Source organism: Saccoglossus kowalevskii, chromosome 21 (genome assembly GCF_978046115.1).
Source record: "Saccoglossus kowalevskii chromosome 21, keSacKowa6.1, whole genome shotgun sequence".
NCBI lineage: Eukaryota > Metazoa > Hemichordata > Enteropneusta > Harrimaniidae > Saccoglossus > Saccoglossus kowalevskii.
In genome coordinates, this window is record NC_140661.1 from 2384473 (window position 1) to 2412315 (window position 27843).

A 27843-nucleotide genomic window follows, 5' to 3' on the forward strand; every position below is an offset into this window, starting at 1 on the left:
ATATGATGACCATCCCTCTTACTGCACTGCCTGTCACATTACAAAATATGATGACCAACCCTCTTACTGCACTGTCTATCACACCACAAAATATGATGATCAACTCTCTTACTGCACTGCCTGTTATACCACAAAATATGATGACCAACCCTCTTACTGCACTGTCTGTCACACCACAAAATATGATGATCAACTCTCTTACTGCACTGCCTGTTATACCACAAAATATGATGACCAACTCTCTTACTGCACTGCCTGTCATACCACAAGGTATGATAACCAACCCTCTTACTGCACTACCTGTTATACCACAAAATATGATGACCAACCCTCTTACTGCACTGCCTGTCACACCACAAAATATGATGACCAACCCTCTTACTGCACTGCCTGTCATACCACAAAATATGATGACCAACCCTCTTACTGCACTGCCTGTCATACCACAAAATATGATAACCAACCCTCTTACTGCACTGTCTGTCATACCACAAAATATGATGACCAACCCTCTTACTGAACTACCTGTCATGCCACAAAATATGATGACCAACCATCTTACTGCACTGCCTGTTATACCACAAAATATGATGATCAACTCTCTTACTGCACTGCCTGTCATGCCACAAAATATGATGACCAACCCTCTTACTGCACTGCCTGTTATACCACAAAATATGATGACCAACCCTCTTACTGAACTGCCTGTTATACCACAAAATATGATGACCAACCCTCTTACTGCACTGCCTGTCATACCACAAAATATGATGACCAACCCTCTTACTGCACTGCCTGTCATACCACAAAATATGATGACCAACCCTCTTACTGCACTGCATGTCATACCACAAAATATGATGACCAACTCTCTTACTGCACTGCCTGTCATACCACAAAATATGATGACCAACTCTCTTACTGCACTGCCTGTCATACCACAAAATATGATGACCAACCCTCTTACTGCCCTGCCTGTCATACCACAAAATATGATAACCAACCCTCTTACTGCACTGCCTGTCATACCACAAAATATGATGACCAACCCTCTTACTGCACTGCCTGTCATACCACAAAATATGATGACCAACCCTCTGCACTGCCTATCATACCACAAAATATGATGACCAACCCTCTTACTGCACTGCCTGCCATACCACAAAATATGATGACCAACCCTCTTACTGCACTGCCTGTCATACCACAAAATATGATGACCAACCCTCTTACTGCACTGCCTGTCATACCACAAAATATGATGACCAACCCTCTTACTGCACTGCCTTTCATACCACAAAATATGATGACCAACCCTCTTACTGCACTGCCTGTCATACCACAAAATATGATGACCAACCCTCTTACTGCACTGCCTTTCATACCACAAAATATGATGACCAACCCTCTTACTGCACTGCCTGTCATACCACAAAATATGATGACCAACCCTCTTACTGCACTGCCTTTCATACCACAAAATATGATGACCAACCCTCTTACTGCACTGCCTGTCATACCACAAAATATGATGACCAACCCTCTTACTGCACTGCCTTTCATACCACAAAATATGATGACCAACCCTCTTACTGCACTGCATGTCATACCACAAAATATGATGATCAACTCTCTTACTGCACTGCCTGTCATACCACAAAATATGATGACCAACCCTCTTACTGCACTGCCTGTCATACCACAAAATATGATGACCAACCCTCTTACTGCACTGCCTGTTATACCACAAAATATGATGACCAACCCTCTTACTGCACTGCCTTTCATACCACAAAATATGATGACCAACCCTCTTACTGCACTGCATGTCATACCACAAAATATGATGATCAACTCTCTTACTGCACTGCCTGTCATACCACAAAATATGATGACCAACCCTCTTACTGCACTGCCTGTCATACCACAAAATATGATGATCAACCCTCTTACTGCACTGCCTGTCATACCACAAAATATGATGACCAACTCTCTTACTGCACTGCATGTCATACCACAAAATATGATGATCAACTCTCTTACTGCACTGCCTGTCATACCACAAAATATGATGACCAACCCTCTTACTGCACTGCCTGTCATACCACAAAATATGATGATCAACCCTCTTACTGCACTGCCTGTCATACCACAAAATATGATGACCAACTCTCTTACTGCACTGCCTTTCATACCACAAAGTATGATAACCAACCCTCTTACTGAACTACCTGTCATGCCACAAAATATGATGACCAACCATCTTACTGCACTGCCTGTCATACCACAAGGTATGATAACCAACCCTCTTACTGCACTGCCTGTTATACCACAAAATATATTGACCAACCCTCTTACTGCACTGCCTGTCATACCACAAAATATGATGACCAACCCTCTTACTGCACTGTCTGTCATACCACAAAATATGATGACCAACCCTCTTACTGCACTGCCTTTCATACCACAAAATATGATGACCAACCCTCTTACTGCACTGCATGTCATACCACAAAATATGATGATCAACTCTCTTACTGCACTGCCTGTCATACCACAAAATATGATGACCAACCCTCTTACTGCACTGCCTGTCATACCACAAAATATGATGATCAACCCTCTTACTGCACTGCCTGTCATACCACAAAATATGATGACCAACTCTCTTACTGCACTGCCTTTCATACCACAAAGTATGATAACCAACCCTCTTACTGAACTACCTGTCATGCCACAAAATATGATGACCAACCATCTTACTGCACTGCCTGTCATACCACAAGGTATGATAACCAACCCTCTTACTGCACTGCCTGTTATACCACAAAATATAATGACCAACCCTCTTACTGCACTGCCTGTCATACCACAAAATATGATGACCAACCCTCTTACTGCACTGCCTGTCACATTACAAAATATGATGACCAACCCTCTTACTGCACTGCCTGTCACATTGCAAAATATAATGACCAACCTTCTTACTGCACTGCCTGTTATACCACAAAATATGATGACCAACCCTCTTACTGCACTGCCTGTCACATTGCAAAATATGATGACCAGCCCTCTTACTGCACTGCCTGTCACATTACAAAATATGATGACCAGCCCTCTTACTGCACTGCCTGTTATACCACAAAATATGATGACCAACTCTCTTACTGCACTGCCTTTCATACCACAAAGCATGATAACCAACCCTCTTACTGAACTACCTGTCATGCCACAAAATATGATGACCAACCATCTTACTGCACTGCCTGTCATACCACAAGGTATGATAACCAACCCTCTTACTGCACTGCCTGTTATACCACAAAATATAATGACCAACCCTCTTACTGCACTGCCTGTCATACCACAAAATATGATGACCATCCCTCTTACTGCACTGCCTGTCACATTACAAAATATGATGACCAACCCTCTTACTGCACTGTCTATCACACCACAAAATATGATGATCAACTCTCTTACTGCACTGCCTGTTATACCACAAAATATGATGACCAACCCTCTTACTGCACTGTCTGTCACACCACAAAATATGATGATCAACTCTCTTACTGCACTGCCTGTTATACCACAAAATATGATGACCAACTCTCTTACTGCACTGCCTGTCATGCCACAAAATATGATGACCAACTATCTTACTGCACTGCCTGTCATACCACAAGGTATGATAACCAACCCTCTTACTGCACTACCTGTTATACCACAAAATATGATGACCAACCCTCTTACTGCACTGCCTGTCACACCACAAAATATGATGACCAACCCTCTTACTGCACTGCCTGTCATACCACAAAATATGATGACCAACCCTCTTACTGCACTGCCTGTCACACCACAAAATATGATGACCAACCCTCTTACTGCACTGTCTGTCATACCACAAAATATGATGACCAACCCTCTTACTGCACTGCCTGTCACACCACAAAATATGATGACCAACCCTCTTACTGCACTGCCTGTCACACCACAAAATATGATGACCAACCCTCTTACTGCACTGCCTGTCATACCACAAAATATGATGACCAACCCTCTTACTGCACTGCCTGTCATACCACAAAATATGATGACCAACCCTCTGCACTGCCTATCATACCACAAAATATGATGACCAACCCTCTTACTGCACTGCCTGCCATACCACAAAATATGATGACCAACCCTCTTACTGCACTGCCTGTCATACCACAAAATATGATGACCAACCCTCTTACTGCACTGCCTGTCATACCACAAAATATGATGACCAACCCTCTTACTGCACTGCCTTTCATACCACAAAATATGATGACCAACCCTCTTACTGCACTGCCTGTCATACCACAAAATATGATGACCAACCCTCTTACGGCACTGCCTTTCATACCACAAAATATGATGACCAACCCTCTTACTGCACTGCATGTCATACCACAAAATATGATGACCAACCCTCTTACTGCACTGCATGTTATACCACAAAATATGATGACCAACCCTCTTACTGCACTGCCTGTCTTACCACAAAATATGATGACCAACCCTCTTACTGCACTGCATGTTATACCACAAAATATGATGACCAACCCTCTTACTGCACTGCCTGTTATACCACAAAATATGATGACCAACCCTCTTATTGCACTGCCTGTCTTACCACAAAATATGATGACCAACCCTCTTACTGCACTGCATGTTATACCACAAAATATGATGACCAACCCTCTTACTGCACTGCCTGTCATACCACAAAATATGATGACCAACCCTCTTACAGCACTGCCTGTCTTACCACAAAATATGATGACCAACCCTCTTACTGCACTGAATGTTATACCACAAAATATGATGACCAACCCTCTTACTGCACTGCCTGTCATACCACAAAATATGATGACCAACCCTCTTACTGCACTGCCTGTCTTACCACAAAATATGATGACCAACCCTCTTACTGCACTGCATGTTATACCACAAAATATGATGACCAACCCTCTTACTGCACTGCATGTTATACCACAAAATATGATGACCAACCCTCTTACTGCACTGCCTGTCATACCACAAAATATGATGACCAACCCTCTTACTGCACTGCCTGTCATACCACAAAATATGATGACCAACCCTCTTACTGCACTGCCTGTCATACCACAAAATATGATGATCAACCCTCTTACTGCACTGCCTGTTATACCACAAAATATGATGACCAACCCTCTTACTGCACTGCCTGTCTTACCACAAAATATGATGACCAACCCTCTTACTGCACTGCATGTTATACCACAAAATATGATGACCAACCCTCTTACTGCACTGCCTGTCATACCACAAAATATGATGACCAACCCTCTTACTGCACTGCCTGTCTTACCACAAAATATGATGACCAACCCTCTTACTGCACTGCATGTTATACCACAAAATATGATGACCAACCCTCTTACTGCACTGCCTGTCATACCACAAAATATGATGACCAACCCTCTTACTGCACTGCCTGTCACACCACAAAATATGATGACCAACCCTCTTACTGCACTGCCTGTTATACCACAAAATATGATGACCAACCCTCTTACTGCACTGCCTGTCATACCACAAAATATGATGACCAACCCTCTTACTGCACTGCCTGTCATACCACAAAATATGATGACCAACCCTCTTACTGCACTGCCTGTTATACCACAAAATATGATGACCAACCCTCTTACTGCACTGCCTGTCATACCACGAAATATGATGATCAACTCTCTTACTGCACTGCCTGTCATACCACAAAATATGATGACCAACCCTCTTACTGCACTGCCTGTCATGCCACAAAATATGATAACCAACCCTCTCACTGCACTGCCTGTCACACCACAAAATATGATGACCAACCCTCTCACTGCACTGCCTGTCACACCACAAAATATGATGACCAACCCTCTTACTGCACTGCATGTCATACCACAAAATATGATGACCAACCCTCTCACTGCACTGCCTGTCACACCACAAAATATGATGACCAACCCTCTTACTGCACTGCATGTCATACCACAAAATATGATGACCAACCCTCTTACTGCACTGCATGTTATACCACAAAATATGATGACCAACCCTCTTACTGCACTGCCTGTCATAGCACAAAATATGATGACCAACCCTCTTACTGCACTGCCTGTCATACCACAAAATATGATGACCAACCCTCTTACTGCACTGCCTGTCATACCACAAAATATGATGACCAACTCTCTTACTGCACTGCCTGTCATACCACAAAATATGATGAACAACCCTCTTACTGCACTGCCTGTCATACCACAAAATATGATGACCAACTCTCTTACTGCACTGCATGTCATACCACAAAATATGATGACCAACCCTCTTACTGCACTGCCTGTCATACCACAAAATATGATGATCAACTCTCTTACTGCACTGCCTGTTATACCACAAAATATGATGACCAACTCTCTTACTGCACTGCCTTTCATACCACAAAGTATGATAACCAACCCTCTTACTGAACTACCTGTCATGCCACAAAATATGATGACCAACCATCTTACTGCACTGCCTGTCATACCACAAGGTATGATAACCAACCCTCTTACTGCACTGCCTGTTATACCACAAAATATAATGACCAACCCTCTTACTGCACTGCCTGTCATACCACAAAATATGATGACCAACCCTCTTACTGCACTGCCTGTCACATTACAAAATATGATGACCAACCCTCTTACTGCACTGCCTGTCACATTGCAAAATATAATGACCAACCTTCTTACTGCACTGCCTGTTATACCACAAAATATGATGACCAACCCTCTTACTGCGCTGCCTGTCACATTGCAAAATATGATGACCAGCCCTCTTACTGCACTGCCTGTCACATTACAAAATATGATGACCAGCCCTCTTACTGCACTGCCTGTTATACCACAAAATATGATGACCAACTCTCTTACTGCACTGCCTTTCATACCACAAAGTATGATAACCAACCCTCTTACTGAACTACCTGTCATGCCACAAAATATGATGACCAACCATCTTACTGCACTGCCTGTCATACCACAAGGTATGATAACCAACCCTCTTACTGCACTGCCTGTTATACCACAAAATATAATGACCAACCCTCTTACTGCACTGCCTGTCATACCACAAAATATGATGACCAACCCTCTTACTGCACTGCCTGTCACATTACAAAATATGATGACCAACCCTCTTACTGCACTGTCTATCACACCACAAAATATGATGATCAACTCTCTTACTGCACTGCCTGTTATACCACAAAATATGATGACCAACCCTCTTACTACACTGTCTGTCACACCACAAAATATGATGATCAACTCTCTTACTGCACTGCCTGTTATACCACAAAATATGATGACCAACTCTCTTACTGCACTGCCTGTCATGCCACAAAATATGATGACCAACTATCTTACTGCACTGCCTGTCATACCACAAGGTATGATAACCAACCCTCTTACTGCACTACCTGTTATACCACAAAATATGATGACCAACCCTCTTACTGCACTGCCTGTCACACCACAAAATATGATGACCAACCCTCTTACTGCACTGCCTGTCATACCACAAAATATGATGACCAACCCTCTTACTGCACTGCCTGTCACACCACAAAATATGATGACCAACCCTCTTACTGCACTGCCTGTCATACCACAAAATATGATGACCAACCCTCTTACTGCACTGCCTGTCATACCACAAAATATGATGACCAACCCTCTTACTGCACTGCATGTCATACCACAAAATATGATGACCAACCCTCTTACTGCACTGCATGTCATACCACAAAATATGATGACCAACCCTCTTACTGCACTGTCTGTCATACCACAAAATATGATGACCAACCCTCTTACTGCACTGCCTGTCATACCACAAAATATGATGACCAACCCTCTTACTGCACTGCCTGTCATACCACAAAATATGATGACCAACCCTCTTACTGCACTGCATGTCATACCACAAAATATGATGACCAACCCTCTTACTGCACTGTCTGTCATACCACAAAATATGATGACCAACCCTCTTACTGCACTGCCTGTCACACCACAAAATATGATGACCAACCCTCTTACTGCACTGCCTGTCACACCACAAAATATGATGACCAACCCTCTTACTGCACTGCCTGTCATACCACAAAATATGATGACCAACCCTCTTACTGCACTGCCTGTCACACCACAAAATATGATGACCAACCCTCTTACTGCACTGTCTGTCACATTACAAAATATGATGACCAGCCCTCTTACTGCACTGCCTGTTATACCACAAAATATGATGACCAACTCTCTTACTGCACTGCCTTTCATACCACAAAGTATGATAACCAACCCTCTTACTGAACTACCTGTCATGCCACAAAATATGATGACCAACCATCTTACTGCACTGCCTGTCATACCACAAGGTATGATAACCAACCCTCTTACTGCACTGCCTGTTATACCACAAAATATAATGACCAACCCTCATACTGCACTGCCTGTCATACCACAAAATATGATGACCAACCCTCTTACTGCACTGCCTGTCACATTACAAAATATGATGACCAACCCTCTTACTGCACTGTCTATCACACCACAAAATATGATGATCAACTCTCTTACTGCACTGCCTGTTATACCACAAAATATGATGACCAACCCTCTTACTGCACTGTCTGTCACACCACAAAATATGATGATCAACTCTCTTACTGCACTGCCTGTTATACCACAAAATATGATGACCAACTCACTTACTGCACTGCCTGTCATGCCACAAAATATGACGACCAACTATCTTACTGCACTGCCTGTCATACCACAAGGTATGATAACCAACCCTCTTACTGCACTACCTGTTATACCACAAAATATGATGACCAACCCTCTTACTGCACTACCTGTTATACCACAAAATATGATGACCAACCCTCTTACTGCACTGCCTGTCACACCACAAAATATGATGACCAACCCTCTTACTGCACTGCCTGTCATACCACAAAATATGATGACCAACCCTCTTACTGCACTGCCTGTCATACCACAAAATATGATGACCAACCCTCTTACTGCACTGTCTGTCATACCACAAAATATGATGACCAACCCTCTTACTGCACTGCCTGTCATACCACAAAATATGATGACCAACCCTCTTACTGCACTGCCTGTTATACCACAAAATATGATGACCAACCCTCTTACTGCACTGCCTGTTATACCACAAAATATGATGACCAACCCTCTTACTGCACTGCATGTCATACATGTACCACAAAATATGATGACCAACCCTCTTACTGCACTGCATGTCATACCACAAAAAAGGATGACCAACCCTCTTACTGCACTGCATGTCATACCACAAAATATGATAACCAACCCTCTTACTGCACTGTCTGTCATACCACAAAATATGATGACCAACCCTCTTACTGCACTGCCTGTCACACCACAAAATATGACCAACCCTCTTACTGCACTGCCTGTCATACCACAAAATATTATAACCAACCCTCTTACTGCACTGCCTGTCATACCACAAAATATGATGACCAACCCTCTTACTGCACTGCCTGTCATACCACAAAATATGATGACCAACCCTCTTACTGCACTGCCTGTTATACCACAAAATATGATGACCAACCCTCTTACTGCACTGCCTGTTATACCACAAAATATGATGACCAACCCTCTTACTGCACTGCATGTCATACCACAAAATATGATGACCAACCCTCTTACTGCACTGCCTGTCATATCACAAAATATGATGACCAACCCTCTTACTGCACTGCCTGTCATACCACAAAATATGATGACCAACCCTCTTACTGCACTGCCTGTCATACCACAAAATATTATGACCAACCCTCTTACTGCACTGCCTGTCTTACCACAAAATATGATGACCAACCCTCTTACTGCACTGCCTGTCATACCACAAAATATGATAACCAACCCTCTTACTGCACTGTCTGTCATACCACAAAATATGATGACCAACCCTCTTACTGAACTACCTGTCATGCCACAAAATATGATGACCAACCATCTTACTGCACTGCCTGTTATACCACAAAATATGATGACCAACCCTCTTACTGCACTGCATGTCATACCACAAAATATGATGACCAACCCTCTTACTGCACTGCCTGTCATATCACAAAATATGATGACCAACCCTCTTACTGCACTGCCTGTCATACCACAAAATATGATGATCAACTCTCTTACTGCACTGCCTGTCATACCACAAAATATGATAACCAACCCTCTTACTGCACTGCCTGTCATACCACAAAATATGATGACCAACCCTCTTACTGCACTGCCTGTCATACCACAAAATATGATGACCAACCCTCTTACTGCACTGCCTGTCTTACCACAAAATATGATGACCAACCCTCTTACTGCACTGCCTGTCACACCACAAAATATGATGACCAACCCTCTTACTGCACTGCCTGTCATACCACAAAATATGATAACCAACCCTCTTACTGCACTGCCTGTCATACCACAAAATATGATGACCAACCCTCTTACTGCACTGCCTGTCACACCACAAAATATGATGATCAACTCTCTTACTGCACTGCCTGTCATACCACAAAATATGATAACCAACCCTCTTACTGCACTGCCTGTCACACCACAAAATATGATAACCAACCCTCTTACTGCACTGCCTGTCATACCACAAAATATGATGACCAACCCTCTTACGGCACTGCCTGTCATACCACAAAATATGATAACCAACCCTTTTACTGCACTGCCTGTTATACCACAAAATATGATGACCAACCCTCTTACTGCACTGCCTGTCACACCACAAAATATGATGACCAACCCTCTTACTGCACTGCCTGTCATACCACAAAATATTATAACCAACCCTCTTACTGCACTGCCTGTCATACCACAAAATATGATGACCAACCCTCTTACTGCACTGTCTGTCATACCACAAAATATGATGACCAACCCTCTTACTGCACTGCCTGTCATACCACAAAATATGATGACCAACCCTCTTACTGCACTGCCTGTTATACCACAAAATATGATGACCAACCCTCTTACTGCACTGCCTGTTATACCACAAAATATGATGACCAACCTCTTACTGCACTGCATGTCATACCACAAAATATGATGACCAACCCTCTTACTGCACTGCATGTCATACCACAAAATATGATGACCAACCCTCTTACTGCACTGCATGTCATACCACAAAATATGATAACCAACCCTCTTACTGCACTGTCTGTCATACCACAAAATATGATGACCAACCCTCTTACTGCACTGCCTGTCACACCACAAAATATGATGACCAACCCTCTTACTGCACTGCCTGTCATACCACAAAATATGATGACCAACCCTCTTACTGCACTGTCTGTCATACCACAAAATATGATGACCAACCCTCTTACTGCACTGCCTGTCATACCACAAAATATGATGACCAACCCTCTTACTGCACTGCCTGTCATACCACAAAATATGATGACCAACCCTCTTACTGCACTGCCTGTTATACCACAAAATATGATGACCAACCCTCTTACTGCACTGCATGTCATACCACAAAATATGATGACCAACCCTCTTACTGCACTGCCTGTCATATCACAAAATATGATGACCAACCCTCTTACTGCACTGCCTGTCATACCACAAAATATGATGACCAACCCTCTTACTGCACTGCCTGTCATACCACAAAATATGATGACCAACCCTCTTACTGCACTGCCTGTCATACCACAAAATATGATGACCAACCCTCTTACTGCACTGCCTGTCATATCACAAAATATGATGACCAACCCTCTTACTGCACTGCCTGTCATACCACAAAATATGATGACCAACCCTCTTACTGCACTGCCTGTCATACCACAAAATATGATGACCAACCCTCTTACTGCACTGCCTGTCTTACCACAAAATATGATGACCAACCCTCTTACTGCACTGCCTGTCATACCACAAAATATGATAACCAACCCTCTTACTGCACTGTCTGTCATACCACAAAATATGATGACCAACCCTCTTACTGAACTACCTGTCATGCCACAAAATATGATGACCAACCATCTTACTGCACTGCCTGTTATACCACAAAATATGATGACCAACCCTCTTACTGCACTGCATGTCATACCACAAAATATGATGACCAACCCTCTTACTGCACTGCCTGTCATATCACAAAATATGATGACCAACCCTCTTACTGCACTGCCTGTCATACCACAAAATATGATGATCAACTCTCTTACTGCACTGCCTGTCATACCACAAAATATGAAAACCAACCCTCTTACTGCACTGCCTGTCATACCACAAAATATGATGACCAACCCTCTTACTGCACTGCCTGTCATACCACAAAATATGATGACCAACCCTCTTACTGCACTGCCTGTCTTACCACAAAATATGATGACCAACCCTCTTACTGCACTGCCTGTCACACCACAAAATATGATGACCAACCCTCTTACTGCACTGCCTGTCATACCACAAAATATGATAACCAACCCTCTTACTGCACTGCCTGTCATACCACAAAATATGATGACCAACCCTCTTACTGCACTGCCTGTCACACCACAAAATATGATGATCAACTCTCTTACTGCACTGCCTGTCATACCACAAAATATGATAACCAACCCTCTTACTGCACTGCCTGTCACACCACAAAATATGATAACCAACCCTCTTACTGCACTGCCTGTCATACCACAAAATATGATGACCAACCCTCTTACGGCACTGCCTGTCATACCACAAAATATGATAACCAACCCTTTTACTGCACTGCCTGTTATACCACAAAATATGATGACCAACCCTCTTACTGCACTGCCTGTCACACCACAAAATATGATGACCAACCCTCTTACTGCACTGCCTGTCATACCACAAAATATGATGACCAACCCTCTTACTGCACTGCCTGTCACACCACAAAATATGATGACCAACCCTCTTACTGCACTGCCTGTCATACCACAAAATATGATGACCAACCCTCTTACTGCACTGCCTGTCATACCACAAAATATGATGACCAACCCTCTTACTGCACTGCCTGTTATACCACAAAATATGATGACCAACCCTCTTACTGCACTGCCTGTTATACCACAAAATATGATGACCAACCCTCTTACTGCACTGCATGTCATACCACAAAATATGATGACCAACCCTCTTACTGCACTGCATGTCATACCACAAAATATGATGACCAACCCTCTTACTGCACTGCCTGTTATACCACAAAATATGATGACCAACCCTCTTACTGCACTGCATGTCATACCACAAAATATGATGACCAACCCTCTTACTGCACTGCATGTCATACCACAAAATATGATAACCAACCCTCTTACTGCACTGTCTGTCATACCACAAAATATGATGACCAACCCTCTTACTGCACTGCCTGTCACACCACAAAATATGATGACCAACCCTCTTACTGCACTGCCTGTCATACCACAAAATATTATAACCAACCCTCTTACTGCACTGCCTGTCATACCACAAAATATGATGACCAACCCTCTTACTGCACTGCCTGTCATACCACAAAATATGATGACCAACCCTCTTACGGCACTGCCTGTCATACCACAAAATATGATGACCAACCCTCTTACTGCACTGCCTGTCATACCACAAAATATGATGACCAACCCTCTTACTGCACTGCCTGTCATACCACAAAATATGATAACCAACCCTCTTACTGCACTGCCTGTTATAACACAAAATATGATGACCAACCCTCTTACTGCACTGCCTGTCACACCACAAAATATGATAACCAACCCTCTTACTGCACTGCATGTCACACCACAAAATATGATGACCAACCCTCTTACTGCACTGCCTGTCACACCACAAAATATGATGACCAACCCTCTCACTGCACTGCCTGTCATACCACAAAATATGATGACCAACTCTCTTACTGTACTGCCTGTCATACCACAAAATATGATAACCAACCCTCTTACTGCACTGCCTGTTATAACACAAAATATGATGACCAACCCTCTTACTGCACTGCCTGTCACACCACAAAATATGATAACCAACCCTCTTACTGCACTGCATGTCACACCACAAAATATGATGACCAACCCTCTTACTGCACTGCCTGTCACACCACAAAATATGATGACCAACCCTCTTACTGCACTGCCTGTCATACCACAAAATATAACCAACCCTCTTACTGCACTGCCTGTCATACCACAAAATATGATGACCAACCCTCTTACTGCACTGCCTGTCATACCACAAAATATGATGATCAACTCTCTTACTGCACTGCCTGTCATACCACAAAATATGATAACCAACCCTCTTACTGCACTGCCTGTCATACCACAAAATATGATGACCAACCCTCTTACTGCACTGCCTGTCATACCACAAAATATGATGACCAACCCTCTTACTGCACTGCCTGTCTTACCACAAAATATGATGACCAACCCTCTTACTGCACTGCCTGTCACACCACAAAATATGATGACCAACCCTCTTACTGCACTGCCTGTCATACCACAAAATATGATAACCAACCCTCTTACTGCACTGCCTGTCACACCACAAAATATGATAACCAACCCTCTTACTGCACTGCCTGTCATACCACAAAATATGATGACCAACCCTCTTACGGCACTGCCTGTCATACCACAAAATATGATAACCAACCCTTTTACTGCACTGCCTGTTATACCACAAAATATGATGACCAACCCTCTTACTGCACTGCCTGTCACACCACAAAATATGATGACCAACCCTCTTACTGCACTGCCTGTCATACCACAAAATATGATGACCAACCCTCTTACTGCACTGCCTGTCACACCACAAAATATGATGACCAACCCTCTTACTGCACTGCCTGTCATACCACAAAATATGATGACCAACCCTCTTACTGCACTGCCTGTCATACCACAAAATATGATGACCAACCCTCTTACTGCACTGCCTGTTATACCACAAAATATGATGACCAACCCTCTTACTGCACTGCCTGTTATACCACAAAATATGATGACCAACCCTCTTACTGCACTGCATGTCATACCACAAAATATGATGACCAACCCTCTTACTGCACTGCATGTCATACCACAAAATATGATGACCAACCCTCTTACTGCACTGCCTGTTATACCACAAAATATGATGACCAACCCTCTTACTGCACTGCATGTCATACCACAAAATATGATGACCAACCCTCTTACTGCACTGCATGTCATACCACAAAATATGATAACCAACCCTCTTACTGCACTGTCTGTCATACCACAAAATATGATGACCAACCCTCTTACTGCACTGCCTGTCACACCACAAAATATGATGACCAACCCTCTTACTGCACTGCCTGTCATACCACAAAATATTATAACCAACCCTCTTACTGCACTGCCTGTCATACCACAAAATATGATGACCAACCCTCTTACTGCACTGCCTGTCATACCACAAAATATGATGACCAACCCTCTTACGGCACTGCCTGTCATACCACAAAATATGATGACCAACCCTCTTACTGCACTGCCTGTCATACCACAAAATATGATGACCAACCCTCTTACTGCACTGCCTGTCACACCACAAAATATGATGATCAACTCTCTTACTGCACTGCCTGTCATACCACAAAATATGATAACCAACCCTCTCACTGCACTGCCTGTCATACCACAAAATATGATGACCAACTCTCTTACTGTACTGCCTGTCATACCACAAAATATGATAACCAACCCTCTTACTGCACTGCCTGTTATACCACAAAATATGATGACCAACCCTCTTACTGCACTGCCTGTCACACCACAAAATATGATAACCAACCCTCTTACTGCACTGCATGTCACACCACAAAATATGATGACCAACCCTCTTACTGCACTGCCTGTCACACCACAAAATATGATGACCAACCCTCTTACTGCACTGCCTGTCATACCACAAAATATAACCAACCCTCTTACTGCACTGCCTGTCATACCACAAAATATGATGACCAACCCTCTTACTGCACTGCCTGTTATACCACAAAATATGATGACCAACCCTCTTACTGCACTGCCTGTTATACCACAAAATATGATGACCAACCCTCTTACTGCACTGCATGTCATACCACAAAATATGATGACCAACCCTCTTACTGCACTGCATGTCATACCACAAAATATGATGACCAACCCTCTTACTGCACTGCCTGTTATACCACAAAATATGATGACCAACCCTCTTACTGCACTGCATGTCATACCACAAAATATGATGACCAACCCTCTTACTGCACTGCATGTCATACCACAAAATATGATAACCAACCCTCTTACTGCACTGCCTGTCACACCACAAAATATGATGACCAACCCTCTTACTGCACTGCCTGTCATACCACAAAATATTATAACCAACCCTCTTACTGCACTGCCTGTCATACCACAAAATATGATGACCAACCCTCTTACTGCACTGCATGTCATACCACAAAATATGATAACCAACCCTTTTACTGCACTGCCTGTCATACCACAAAATATGATGACCAACCCTCTTACTGCACTGCCTGTCATACCACAAAATATGATGACCAACCCTCTTACGGCACTGCCTGTCATACCACAAAATATGATGACCAACCCTCTTACTGCACTGCCTGTCACACCACAAAATATGATGATCAACTCTCTTACTGCACTGCCGGTCATACCACAAAATATGATAACCAACCCTCTCACTGCACTGCCTGTCATACCACAAAATATGATGACCAACTCTCTTACTGTACTGCCTGTCATACCACAAAATATGATAACCAACCCTCTTACTGCACTGCCTGTTATACCACAAAATATGATGACCAACCCTCTTACTGCACTGTCTGTCACACCACAAAATATGATAACCAACCCTCTTACTGCACTGCATGTCACACCACAAAATATGATGACCAACCCTCTTACTGCACTGTCTGTCATACCACAAAATATAATGACCAACCCTCTTACTGCACTGCCTGTCATACCACAAAATATAACCAACCCTCTTACTGCACTGACTGTCATACCACAAAATATGATGACCAACCCTCTTACTGCACTGCCTGTTATACCACAAAATATGATGACCAACCCTCTTACTGTACTGCCTGTCATACCACAAAATATGATACCCAACCCTCTTACTGCACTGCCTGTTATACCACAAAATATGATGACCAACCCTCTTACTGCACTGCCTGTCATACCACAAAATATGATGACCAACCCTCTTACTGCACTGCCTGTCATACCACAAAATATAACCAACCCTCTTACTGCACTGACTGTCATACCACAAAATATGATGACCAACCCTCTTACTGCACTGCCTGTCATACCACAAAATATGATGACCAACCCTCTTACTGCACTGCCTGTTATACCACAAAATATGATGACCAACCCTCTTACTGCACTGTCTGTTATACCACAAAATATGATGACCAACCCTCTTACTGCACTGCCTGTCATACCACAAAATATGATAACCAACCCTCTTACTGCACTGCCTGTCATACCACAAAATATGATGACCAACCCTCTTACTGCACTGCCTGTCATACCACAAAATATGATAACCAACCCTCTTACTGCACTGCCTGTCACACCACAAAATATGATGACCAACCCTCTTACTGCACTGCCTGTCATACCACAAAATATGATGACCAACCCTCTTATTGCACTGCCTGTCATACCACAAAATATGATGACCAACCCTCTTACTGCACTGCCTGTCATACCACAAAATATGATGACCAACCCTCTTACTGCACTGCCTGTCATACCACAAAATATGATGACCAACCCTCTTACTGCACTGCCTGTCATACCACAAAATATGATGACCAACCCTCTTATTGCACTGCCTGTCATACCACAAAATATGATGACCAACCCTCTTACTGCACTGCCTGTCATACCACAAAATATGATGACCAACCCTCTTACTGCACTGTCTGTCACATCTAATAGTCTGAGAAGAAATATACATTTAACAAAATTGCCTAGTTTTGGCTGGCTATGAAAATACAATAATTATCTATTATACCCCCTGGATAGCCAAATCTGAGCATTTGTTTTGATTGGTAGTCATGATGCATGTCACAATATTTTAAAATAATTTCACATTTGAAAAGTTTAATGTTGAAAGTTATAAAGCTTGAAATAATTTTGACTGTACACATGTTTGACTCACTTTATTGTAGGCAGCCTTGATCACGGAATACTGGAATGCTTGTGGAGTATGACTAGCTCTGTATTTAGATCTCACTAGCGAATGGTCCAAAAAACCTTCATGTGAGGGCGCTATCACAGTAGAAACAAGAGGTTGAACTGTTCCTGAAGCCTAGAGTAAATAGCAAAGTAATGATTATCCACTATAAAATTTATCATATGGTTCTTTATCAGACATAAGTGCACACATTCTGTAAGGCCAGACAAAGAAAGATATGTTGTTTATTAGATTTTATTTGTGAAGCTCTTAAGGCAGCAAGATAATTTTGGGGAATTTTTTTTGCCCAAAAAGTTGCAAGTAAAAATGTTTTTTCCCAAAAATTTTAAACATATACACTCATCTTGAATGTGTCTGTGTACAGACTTACTAAATGCAGAAACTATTGCAAATACCGAAGCAGAAGATCTCTGATCTCTTTTGACGCAGATAAAACAAGTCAATGTAAATGTCATGTTTTTAGTGACTTTGTCAAACAATGAAAAGCATAGTCAGATTATGTTTAAATTTTGGGATAATATTTACCATACTAACTACAAATGTGTGTTCACCGCTCATTTTACACAATTGACAATTATTTTTCAAGAATTTTTATCAGAATCATAACAGACTGCAAGGAAGTCAGCTCTTACTTAATACAACGGAAAAAAATAGTTGTTTTTTTTATTACAAGCGTAGAAAAAGATCCCCTGGGCGTAATACAGGACATGACCTCAATTTCATTATTGTATCAAAAGTGGGGGTGAGCGTTTGCCTGGGCATGGGCTCTTACCCGGATAAAATCATTTGACTTAGTAACAACTCAAGATCTAAATATGTTTACATTATTCTATCATCGATTCCTAAATGACAAGATGAGTACTAGAACTTACTCCATATTTATGAGCAGCCAGTGCAACCTGTGACATTATGTCTTCATCTGCAAAGGGTCTCACAGCATCATGTATAATGACAATATCTGGTTTGTTGTCATGGTTATCACCGATGGCATCAATGCATTTCTTAATAGAGCGATGTCTGCTAATATCACCCTCTATCAGCTTGACTTTTGTCAGACAATATTGTGAGAGGATCTGTTTCATATAGTCCAGTCTGTCACTTGAAACGGCCACGATTACAGATTCTATCCATTCTATTCTACAATAAAGATAACAATGTTAAATTCAGTAGAGCCACGAACTATGGCATTTGCTCCATTAGAAGCACACAGAAACCAAATAATTAAATACAACTTATTTTGATCATATAGTCATTAGGTGTGTGTAAATTTACTTCCTAGGATTACAGCATTGAAGTATGAATTAACCCTCTAGGGATCCGATATTAATTAGTCTATTAACAATTATGATGTAAGATGCCCCATAGTCTTGTGACTTCGGGTCATATTTTGCGCCACTATGGTTTATCCTTGGTGGCCGTCGCTCCATGCATGAGTGAGATATGGGACTCATATGTACAAAGATGGTGACTTTGACTGTTGCGCAGATCAACGAGTACAAATTGAGACATTACTAAGATTTAATTTCCATGGTCATTTAAAAGTATCGAAGGAGTCACCGGTGGAAATTTGTGCACGTGACGTCCAGATAAAAACTCTACTCGTGATTTTTATTAAAAGAGCCATTAGATTATGGAAAAATTAATATTTGTCGCACATGCGCGGCGCGAAGACCACCGCCCTTTAATATCACTAAACCACGGTGATCTGACGCCAAGTTGTACCTTTGAAAGCTGTCCAATGTGTGAACGATGATAGGACGTCCCAGGACATCACAGTACTGTTTAGGAAGAGAAATACCTAATCGTTCGCCACTCCCTGCAGCTGGCAGGATTGCGACCGTCTTGAAATTCATGGGAAATGACCCACTGCTCAATGAAGTGGCATTTTAATATTAAGACGATATTCACAACATTCGTGTGTAAGTAGCCATCTTGAACAAATGCATTGTGGGAATTAGAACTACCTAAGACCATACATTTTATTATTAGGGTCCTGTAACTAATTGTAAAATGTGCTTCTATGCCCACAGGTCAACAAATTGTATACTCGTACTGCAAATCTTGCAAACAGCGCCCTCAGACTACATCAACAATTTATCGCAGATGTAAAGTGGTACAAATATTTAAAAGGCGGAGAAATTCCATACAGGTGTCGATCTTGATGGTAAACAAGTGCGACGGAATTTATCAAGCAATTGACAAGTTTGCAATAACTATGAAAGTTCGAGAGTGGCAAAACAACACTTCACTTGAAGAGCAGGTGTTGTCGGTTGTAAAAGAGGATGGAATGATATTTGTTTGACAGTTGATAGGCAGTTGTGAGTATTGACAAGCAAGATTCCCACTAATCTGGAACATATTTGAAAGTGAGCCTACATCAAACACTTGAGACACAGTCCCTCTATCACCGGTCTCGAAACGGCCGCTGTCCTATTGTCCTATTGCGCGTAGCGGGTAAATAAACCATTGACACCTATACGTAATCCGCAGTTGACGCAACTTGTCAGGGGTCATCTTCAAGTTGACCCGCATATCATTACCATTAATGATTTACCCGACATGCTTTGCGAAAAAAAATTGTGCGGTTGCGCAGAAGTTTTCAGAACCAGAATCAAAACATTGGAAGTCGATTTTTGAGCAGCATGTCGTGGAAGTACGGAAATGATTTTGTTGGCTTCGAGGACGAAGATATCGAATGGGATTTTGTGATGGGACAGGAAGACTTTTTCCCCTCTAATGCTGCCGATGTTCCAGACGATATGAAAGTACATGTACGCGAATCTGCTAAACGGAGAAATTTCGTCTACGTCTGCCCGACTTGCGACAAGCAGTACAAAAGTTTAAGTGGCTTCAAGGGGCACATGAAAAATGTTCATGATACAAACGTCAAAGGTATGTCCGTTACTATTGCTGTATGATCGAGGGGAATTAGTAAATGTTTGGTCTAAATGTTGTTCGATTTTTTTTTCATATTTTTAGCACAGTTGCATCAGGCAGCTGGTTGCATCTCCAACGATTATTAGTTGTCTGAGATTGCATGTACTTCCGTTTCACGGCGCTCCTGTGACAATATCTTGGGCAAGGAGGAGGCAATAAATTTGAGTACAATAATTATACGAAAAAGAGCCTATTGCTTTTTATTTGGGTCGGCAGACTCGCCGTGTATGAATCAAACTGGGCAGACACGATAACATGAAGTCGACATCACTACCAACTTGTCGCCTCTTGTGAAAGTGTGAATGAGTATTGTTGACCGAAAATCCTCACGATGTCTTGACGAATATGAATATATGAATGATTTATTATGAATATATTTATTTATAAGTTTTAGTTTCTATCTATGGTAATCTGTATACTTCATGGTTATATTACATTGTTTTCAGTTCCTGAACACTAGCAAACTGGCAATATACAATCTGTGAAAAGAAGGTCCAGTGAAGAACACAGCAGATCAGGTAGACATTTTTTTATTACAGGTTTAATCTCCATAGAGCCACGTTATAATTTTTTTTAAGATAGGCTCAAAGAATTTTTTTGTGGGCCTGATTATTTTTTTTAGATAAGCTTAATAAATATTTTTTTCAACTCAAATGTACTGAATATGAATTATTACTAGCCATCTAGTATCCATGAAGGAAGAGCATTGTAATATCCTAAAATAAAAATATAGTAATTTAAAAAATGCAATTACCATGTGCAATAATTAAGTTTTTCCGTTTCAGGTTTTACCAGACCCAGCAGTGTATAACAAATTGTTGTTGCAAAGGCCTTACACCACAAGATGGTTTGGCATGCTTTTTTTAATATGTGGGTAGACAGAAAAACCACAGATGACATAATTAATGTATTTATGGATTTTCGGCCCAGTGACACAGATATAGATGAACTGTTCAGAACATGCATTTTTAACTTTGCAGTGTTGGCAAGAACCCGAAGGGACACCATGGACTACCAGTCTGAAACAGTTGAAGCAGCAAGCACAAGTGAACTAAGTATTGAGGAAGAGCAGGCACTCAGATATTTTGCTGATTACATTCCCTACAACTTAAAGAAAATGGCAATGAAAGCACAAAAGCAAAATTAATTAAAATTTGTATTTATTTATTTATTTATAACTTATTTACATCTAACAATAAATACAAAAAACAGCAATATATTAGTATATCTTGTTTTTTTACTGTTTTACATTGTTTTCAAAAACAGAAATAGAGGGACTGTGCTTGAGATAACCAAACTGATACTTCAGGTCGTTGGTGTGAATCTTGCGAGAATCCACAATTTGTTCACAGCTTAGTTTGAATAATCCATGTTGTTTTTAAAAAAATATCACAAAGAGTAACATTTGTTGAAAGCACTATCCGGATTTTCTTCTAATTCGAAAATGCGTCAAACAAACCCAAGGCCGATCACAGTGGATGTGTTTACACAACCTTGTGCACGCCGTTTGCCCCTCTGCACAGTTTGCATTGGCGCGCCATTCAAATGTGTAACGTCGGAACAGACTACTTTTATAAGGTTCGCTTAGAATACAACGAACAAATATTGTGACTTATTTTCGAAATACAGAGCTGGTATCACATTTCCTGTTATTCGTTGCCAGAGTATTTTTCAGCGGGAAAAACCATCTCAATAAAAATTGCCACGTGACTTTTACAAAATTTCCCACCAAAGGTTGTTAAAGACTTAAATAACAGAAATAACTCGTTTTATTCAGAATTAATGAAACAATAGTATATTTGTAAATGTTAGCGATACATTGGTTATTATTTCCCCAATCAGCAAACTAAACTCATTCCAAGCGCATGTTCGATAACTTTCATCAACTTATGCACCAAAAGTACAACTATTAATATAATTTATGCTGATGACTTGGTTCTTTTGTCAGAAACAAGTAGTGGTTTACAAAACGCTATTAACAATCTACAGGATTACTGCAAACAATGGAAGCTACATATAAACATTTCTAAATCTAAATCAATGATCTTCAATAAATCAGGCAAGCTTCTAAATAATTTCAAATTCCAAATCAATGACTCTGAATTAGAAAGAGTTTCAGCATATAAATATCTTGGAATGAAACTAAATTTATCAGGGAAATTTGATGTAGCACAACAGGATCTGAAAAATAGGGCACTGAAGGCATGTTTCAAAATTAAACAGCTACTATATTCAGAAACATTTATCCCAATTAAAATATACTTAAAAATGTTTGACTCAATGATCAAACCAATTCTTTTATACTGTTGTGAAATTTGGGTGACATTGTGAATAATAAAAAATACTTTATGAATCTCATGTCACCCATGGAAAAAATGCACATTAAATATTGCAAATTCCTACTCAAGGTCAATAGTAGAGCAACAAACATTGCATGCTTAATTGAATTAGGGAGATACCCATTAATTATCACTGGCATCAAACAAATGTTAAAATATTGGCTTAGAATTAATAAAAAATGCCTGATAATACACTAATATATGATGCGTACAAGCTTGGCATCGCTCTAGACAATTCTGGCACTCAAAACTGGGTATCCAGCATAAAAAATTGCGTAGAGTATACAAGCATGGAAAGTGCATGGAGTGATAAAAACATAGAAGATAACTTTATTGAACAAATAACTGACAAACTAATAACTAAATTTAAAGTACATGCCAGGAACACTCTAAACAACGATAATAAAGGCATCAACCACAAAAATAAACTTCGTACCTATAGGCAGCTAAAAAAGGACTTTACATTTGAAAAATACTTAGACATAATAAAAAACCCGCATCATCGATCTTCATTATCAAAATTTAGACTAAGTGCACATGTTTTGCAGATTGAAATGGGAAGATACAGTAATGTAGAAATAAGCGACAGAAAATGTCCAGTCTGTGATGAAAATGAAATAGAGGATGAAGAACACTTCCTGCTCAAATGTAAACTCTACACAAATGTGAGAGAACCCCTAATTACCATGACAAAACATCTTAATAATATTACATCAAATGAAGAAAAAATGATAGCCATAATGACTAGTGATGATGAGTCAATTATAATAGAACTGTCTAAATATATTTACAACTGTTTCAATCTGAGAGAAGAAAATATTAAAAAAAACAGTATGTCATCTGCCTCAAAATCTAAATAGTTACATGTATTTTAATTTTATTTAATGTGTTTAATGTTATTTTTTTATTTTACTTCTTTTTTTTTTCTCTATACTTTATTGTACACTTTTGTCAAGATCCTAATAAGGATACGATTACAATAAAGATTATTATTATTATTATTATAATAGTTTATAGACAACATAAAAAAACGATAGACACAGGCTCATCTTGTCTCACCACATTTCAATTCCAAAACTAATTTCAATTATAGCTCGACATATTGTAAATGTTCGAAATATTTTAGTTTTCTAGACTAAATGAAACGAGCAGTTAAATTCCGTCATGATGCCCTGAGACTGGCGACGGTGATTGCGATAACGTCACAGACAGTGGCTGCTCAATACCGACGTGTACATTAGTCTCGTAATCGCTCGGCTGTCTTCGACATAACAATGAATCGGGAGTAATGTTCTTTAATGGCACAAACGTGACTACTAGTATCCGGTATTTGTAAATTAAATAATGTTTTTAGATTTTTTTTCGAAGAAGAAGTATGTCCGTTGCTTCTTCTAAATCATAAATACAAATCCATGGGGAAAATGTGATCGAGTTTCAGGGACGGGCAATTTATTAAAATTTCTAGAAAAATAATATGATGGCGACAAGCCTCGAAAAGCGCTGGTGCCATGATAAAACCGCTGTTGAAATGGTGTTGAATTGCGGCGTCACCAATCCGCAATATGCTTTCAAGACGCTATCGGGCCTCGAATTGGACCACGATGTGGTAATTTCCGGTCGTTCGAAGTTCATCCACCACATTACATTGTACCTAGCTCCTACTCGCTATTACTTATGTTGCTGTCTATACAATCGCCTGGGCATTTTTTTCAACGGTATAGGACATGAACACTTGGGCCGTTTGAACGATTCTTTATATATATATATACACATATATTCCGACACACAGTTATAGAGAACAAGGTAAGGCTGTCTTAATTTTCAACTTGTTAAATGTAGTTTGTGGACGGCGTACAAACCGTGACTCCCCGCCACCAGCTTACATTGTGGGGTGCAGTTCACCGGACGCAACGAGGATCACCTTCTTTTGTTGTCCTGTTTTTTCGTCGCTATCTGAATTTTGATTTACTTTGTCCAGTCACACCAATCGTAAGCCTGTCATAGTAAGAGGAAGTCGTCTCGACGTATCTGCATATCAAACTTAAGCGCCGGGACTGTGCGATCGCGGAGACGGACCGGTGCGTGAAATTAAAAGTATATAAGAAATCCACGCATCACAATCACAGTCTTGAATTGTAATTCTATGGTACTTGCGATAAAACGTATTTTATGTTGCACCTTTGCTAACTAGACAATAGAGTCATTCAGCGCAGATATATGGGTTAGCCTTCTGCCGTAAAAAGCACGTGCAGGGGATGTAGTCTGCCATCTCACCCGTGTTGTAGCAATCACCTTTCCAACAGTAATGGCAAAAAGGGGACGTGTGATCAGACATGGGCCGTACTCTGAACACCAGACTTTTAGAAATCAATAAATGAAAGTTGAAATAAAGAGCTCAACTTGTCACTGCCATCCAGAATTACAAATAGACCTAGTCATGAGTACCTAATTAGATAGTCATTCAGTTTCTTTGGTCCATCGCCTGAAGCCACTAGGTGACGGGTCTTGTCATTGGCACCTGCCTACCGAAAAAACTGACAGGGACTTAATAAAATATAACCTTCGAGGCACGTGCACACTTGATTTTGACACTTCTTTCTTAACCGGCTACCAAGTCGTCATTCAAAGCCAAGTCAGAAATATTTCACAACCCCTTCAGTTATGTGTCAAATGGCAACATCCGACAAGAGTTCACACTGGATGTAAATCCATTGAGACGAGGGTGTTGAAATGATACCTATATTTACACACCAGAACATTAGGGTCAATGCAAGTCATATTCAACTTGGCAGAGAACCCCAGTTCCTGGTTATATCCCTCTAATCATGGAGGTATAACAGATTGTTTATACCTCCATGCTCTAATCATCTAATCATTGCTCAATTCCGCTTTTAAAATTTCTCTCAGATCCGTCGATCACCGTCCACGCGGCCTATCCACCTAATGTGTTGGGGTGCATGACACCAGTCACGCCAATAAACAATGAAACTATAGCAACCGTCTTCTCTTGGGAATGCCTGGTCTCGTGGGATATTACAATTGTGCGACTGTTATTGTGTCGGATACATGGGTACAAGCGAATATGGACAAATACGACTTTGGCGCTAGTACCCGTCAGAGAGCTTCATATACTAAAACTGATCGAGTAAATATATACTTCCGAGTACAGGGAAGTGGGTCACTGCGTCTTTTATCGATATATTACTTTTTTCCTAGTTCTTGACGCCACTTAAAAACGTGGTTTAGTGCGTATTTTGTAGTAAAATTAATTGCACATTCGTTTGGAACAATGCTGCAGACATTCTGCTATTTATGAAGATCCCCGTCAAAAGTTCAATGTAGCCGCGGCCTGCATCCAACCCCCGCTATTCATGTCAATACAGTTACTGCGGTCCACTGAAAAATACATATTGTTTTATAAATTTTTAATACTGTGAGTTTTAGTGAAGAAAAAATGTTAAATATAATAATAATAATTTCAATAGAATGATATAATAGAGGGCTTGTTCCGCCATAATCGTTGTATAATAATTCTCTCACGCTATGTGACAACATTTCATATTGGTTCAAAATGATGCATCATTTAATGGCGTCTAGTCCAAAGGGTCAGGGAAGTATAGAAATATACTAGATGTCGAATATGACCGACAAACTATCCAATGGCGGTGCAGCGCAGAGACTCTTGGCTCTGATCGGAGTTTAGTTTTCAATCCATATAGTAGGTCAGTACGGGGTCCTTGTTTGTAACCTTTCTAACCTGGAATCGTATTATAAAAAGTTTGACTGTTTAAAATGCAGCAGACCGGGAAACACTCAAGTAATAAACTGGCATTAAATTTAACGATCTTAGAAATGCGTACTTTGAAGTAAGAGGTAATCACCCACTATAAGGTTGGTTCGATATTAAAACACAAACACGTGACGCCTGTGTTGAATAGAAGTGGAACACACTGACTAATTGATAAGTTGGTTAACGTGACTCAGATCTTGATAACTTTATAAATCAAATTACAACAATTAGCTAAATAATAAATAAGACAATCAGTAGTTTGGCACTATATTAAAATGTACAATATTTTGTGTGTGTCCATGGTGTGAGA

At 40.7% G+C, this 27843-nt stretch overlaps 2 protein-coding genes across 2 annotated transcripts in view; one reads left to right on the forward strand and one right to left on the reverse strand.

Moving 5' to 3' along the window:
• Positions 1–20390, reverse strand: part of LOC100374023 (D-ribitol-5-phosphate cytidylyltransferase-like) — a 57276-nt gene extending 36886 nt beyond the window's left edge. Inside the window, exons 1-3 of the mRNA XM_085495207.1 lie at positions 20190–20390; positions 19340–19604; positions 18432–18581 (exon numbers count right to left, since the gene is read on the reverse strand). Of these exons, the coding sequence (XP_085351333.1) occupies positions 18432–18581; positions 19340–19604; positions 20190–20320 (546 nt within the window). The 5' untranslated portion in view covers positions 20321–20390. The remainder of the gene's footprint in view (positions 1–18431; positions 18582–19339; positions 19605–20189) is intronic.
• Positions 20391–25400: 5010 nt separating this feature from the next.
• The window catches only part of LOC100313724 (sclerostin), a 58598-nt gene continuing 56155 nt past the window's right edge, over positions 25401–27843 (forward strand). The window contains exon 1 of the mRNA XM_085494752.1: positions 25401–25546. The gene's annotated coding sequence lies outside the window, so the exon portion shown is untranslated. The remainder of the gene's footprint in view (positions 25547–27843) is intronic.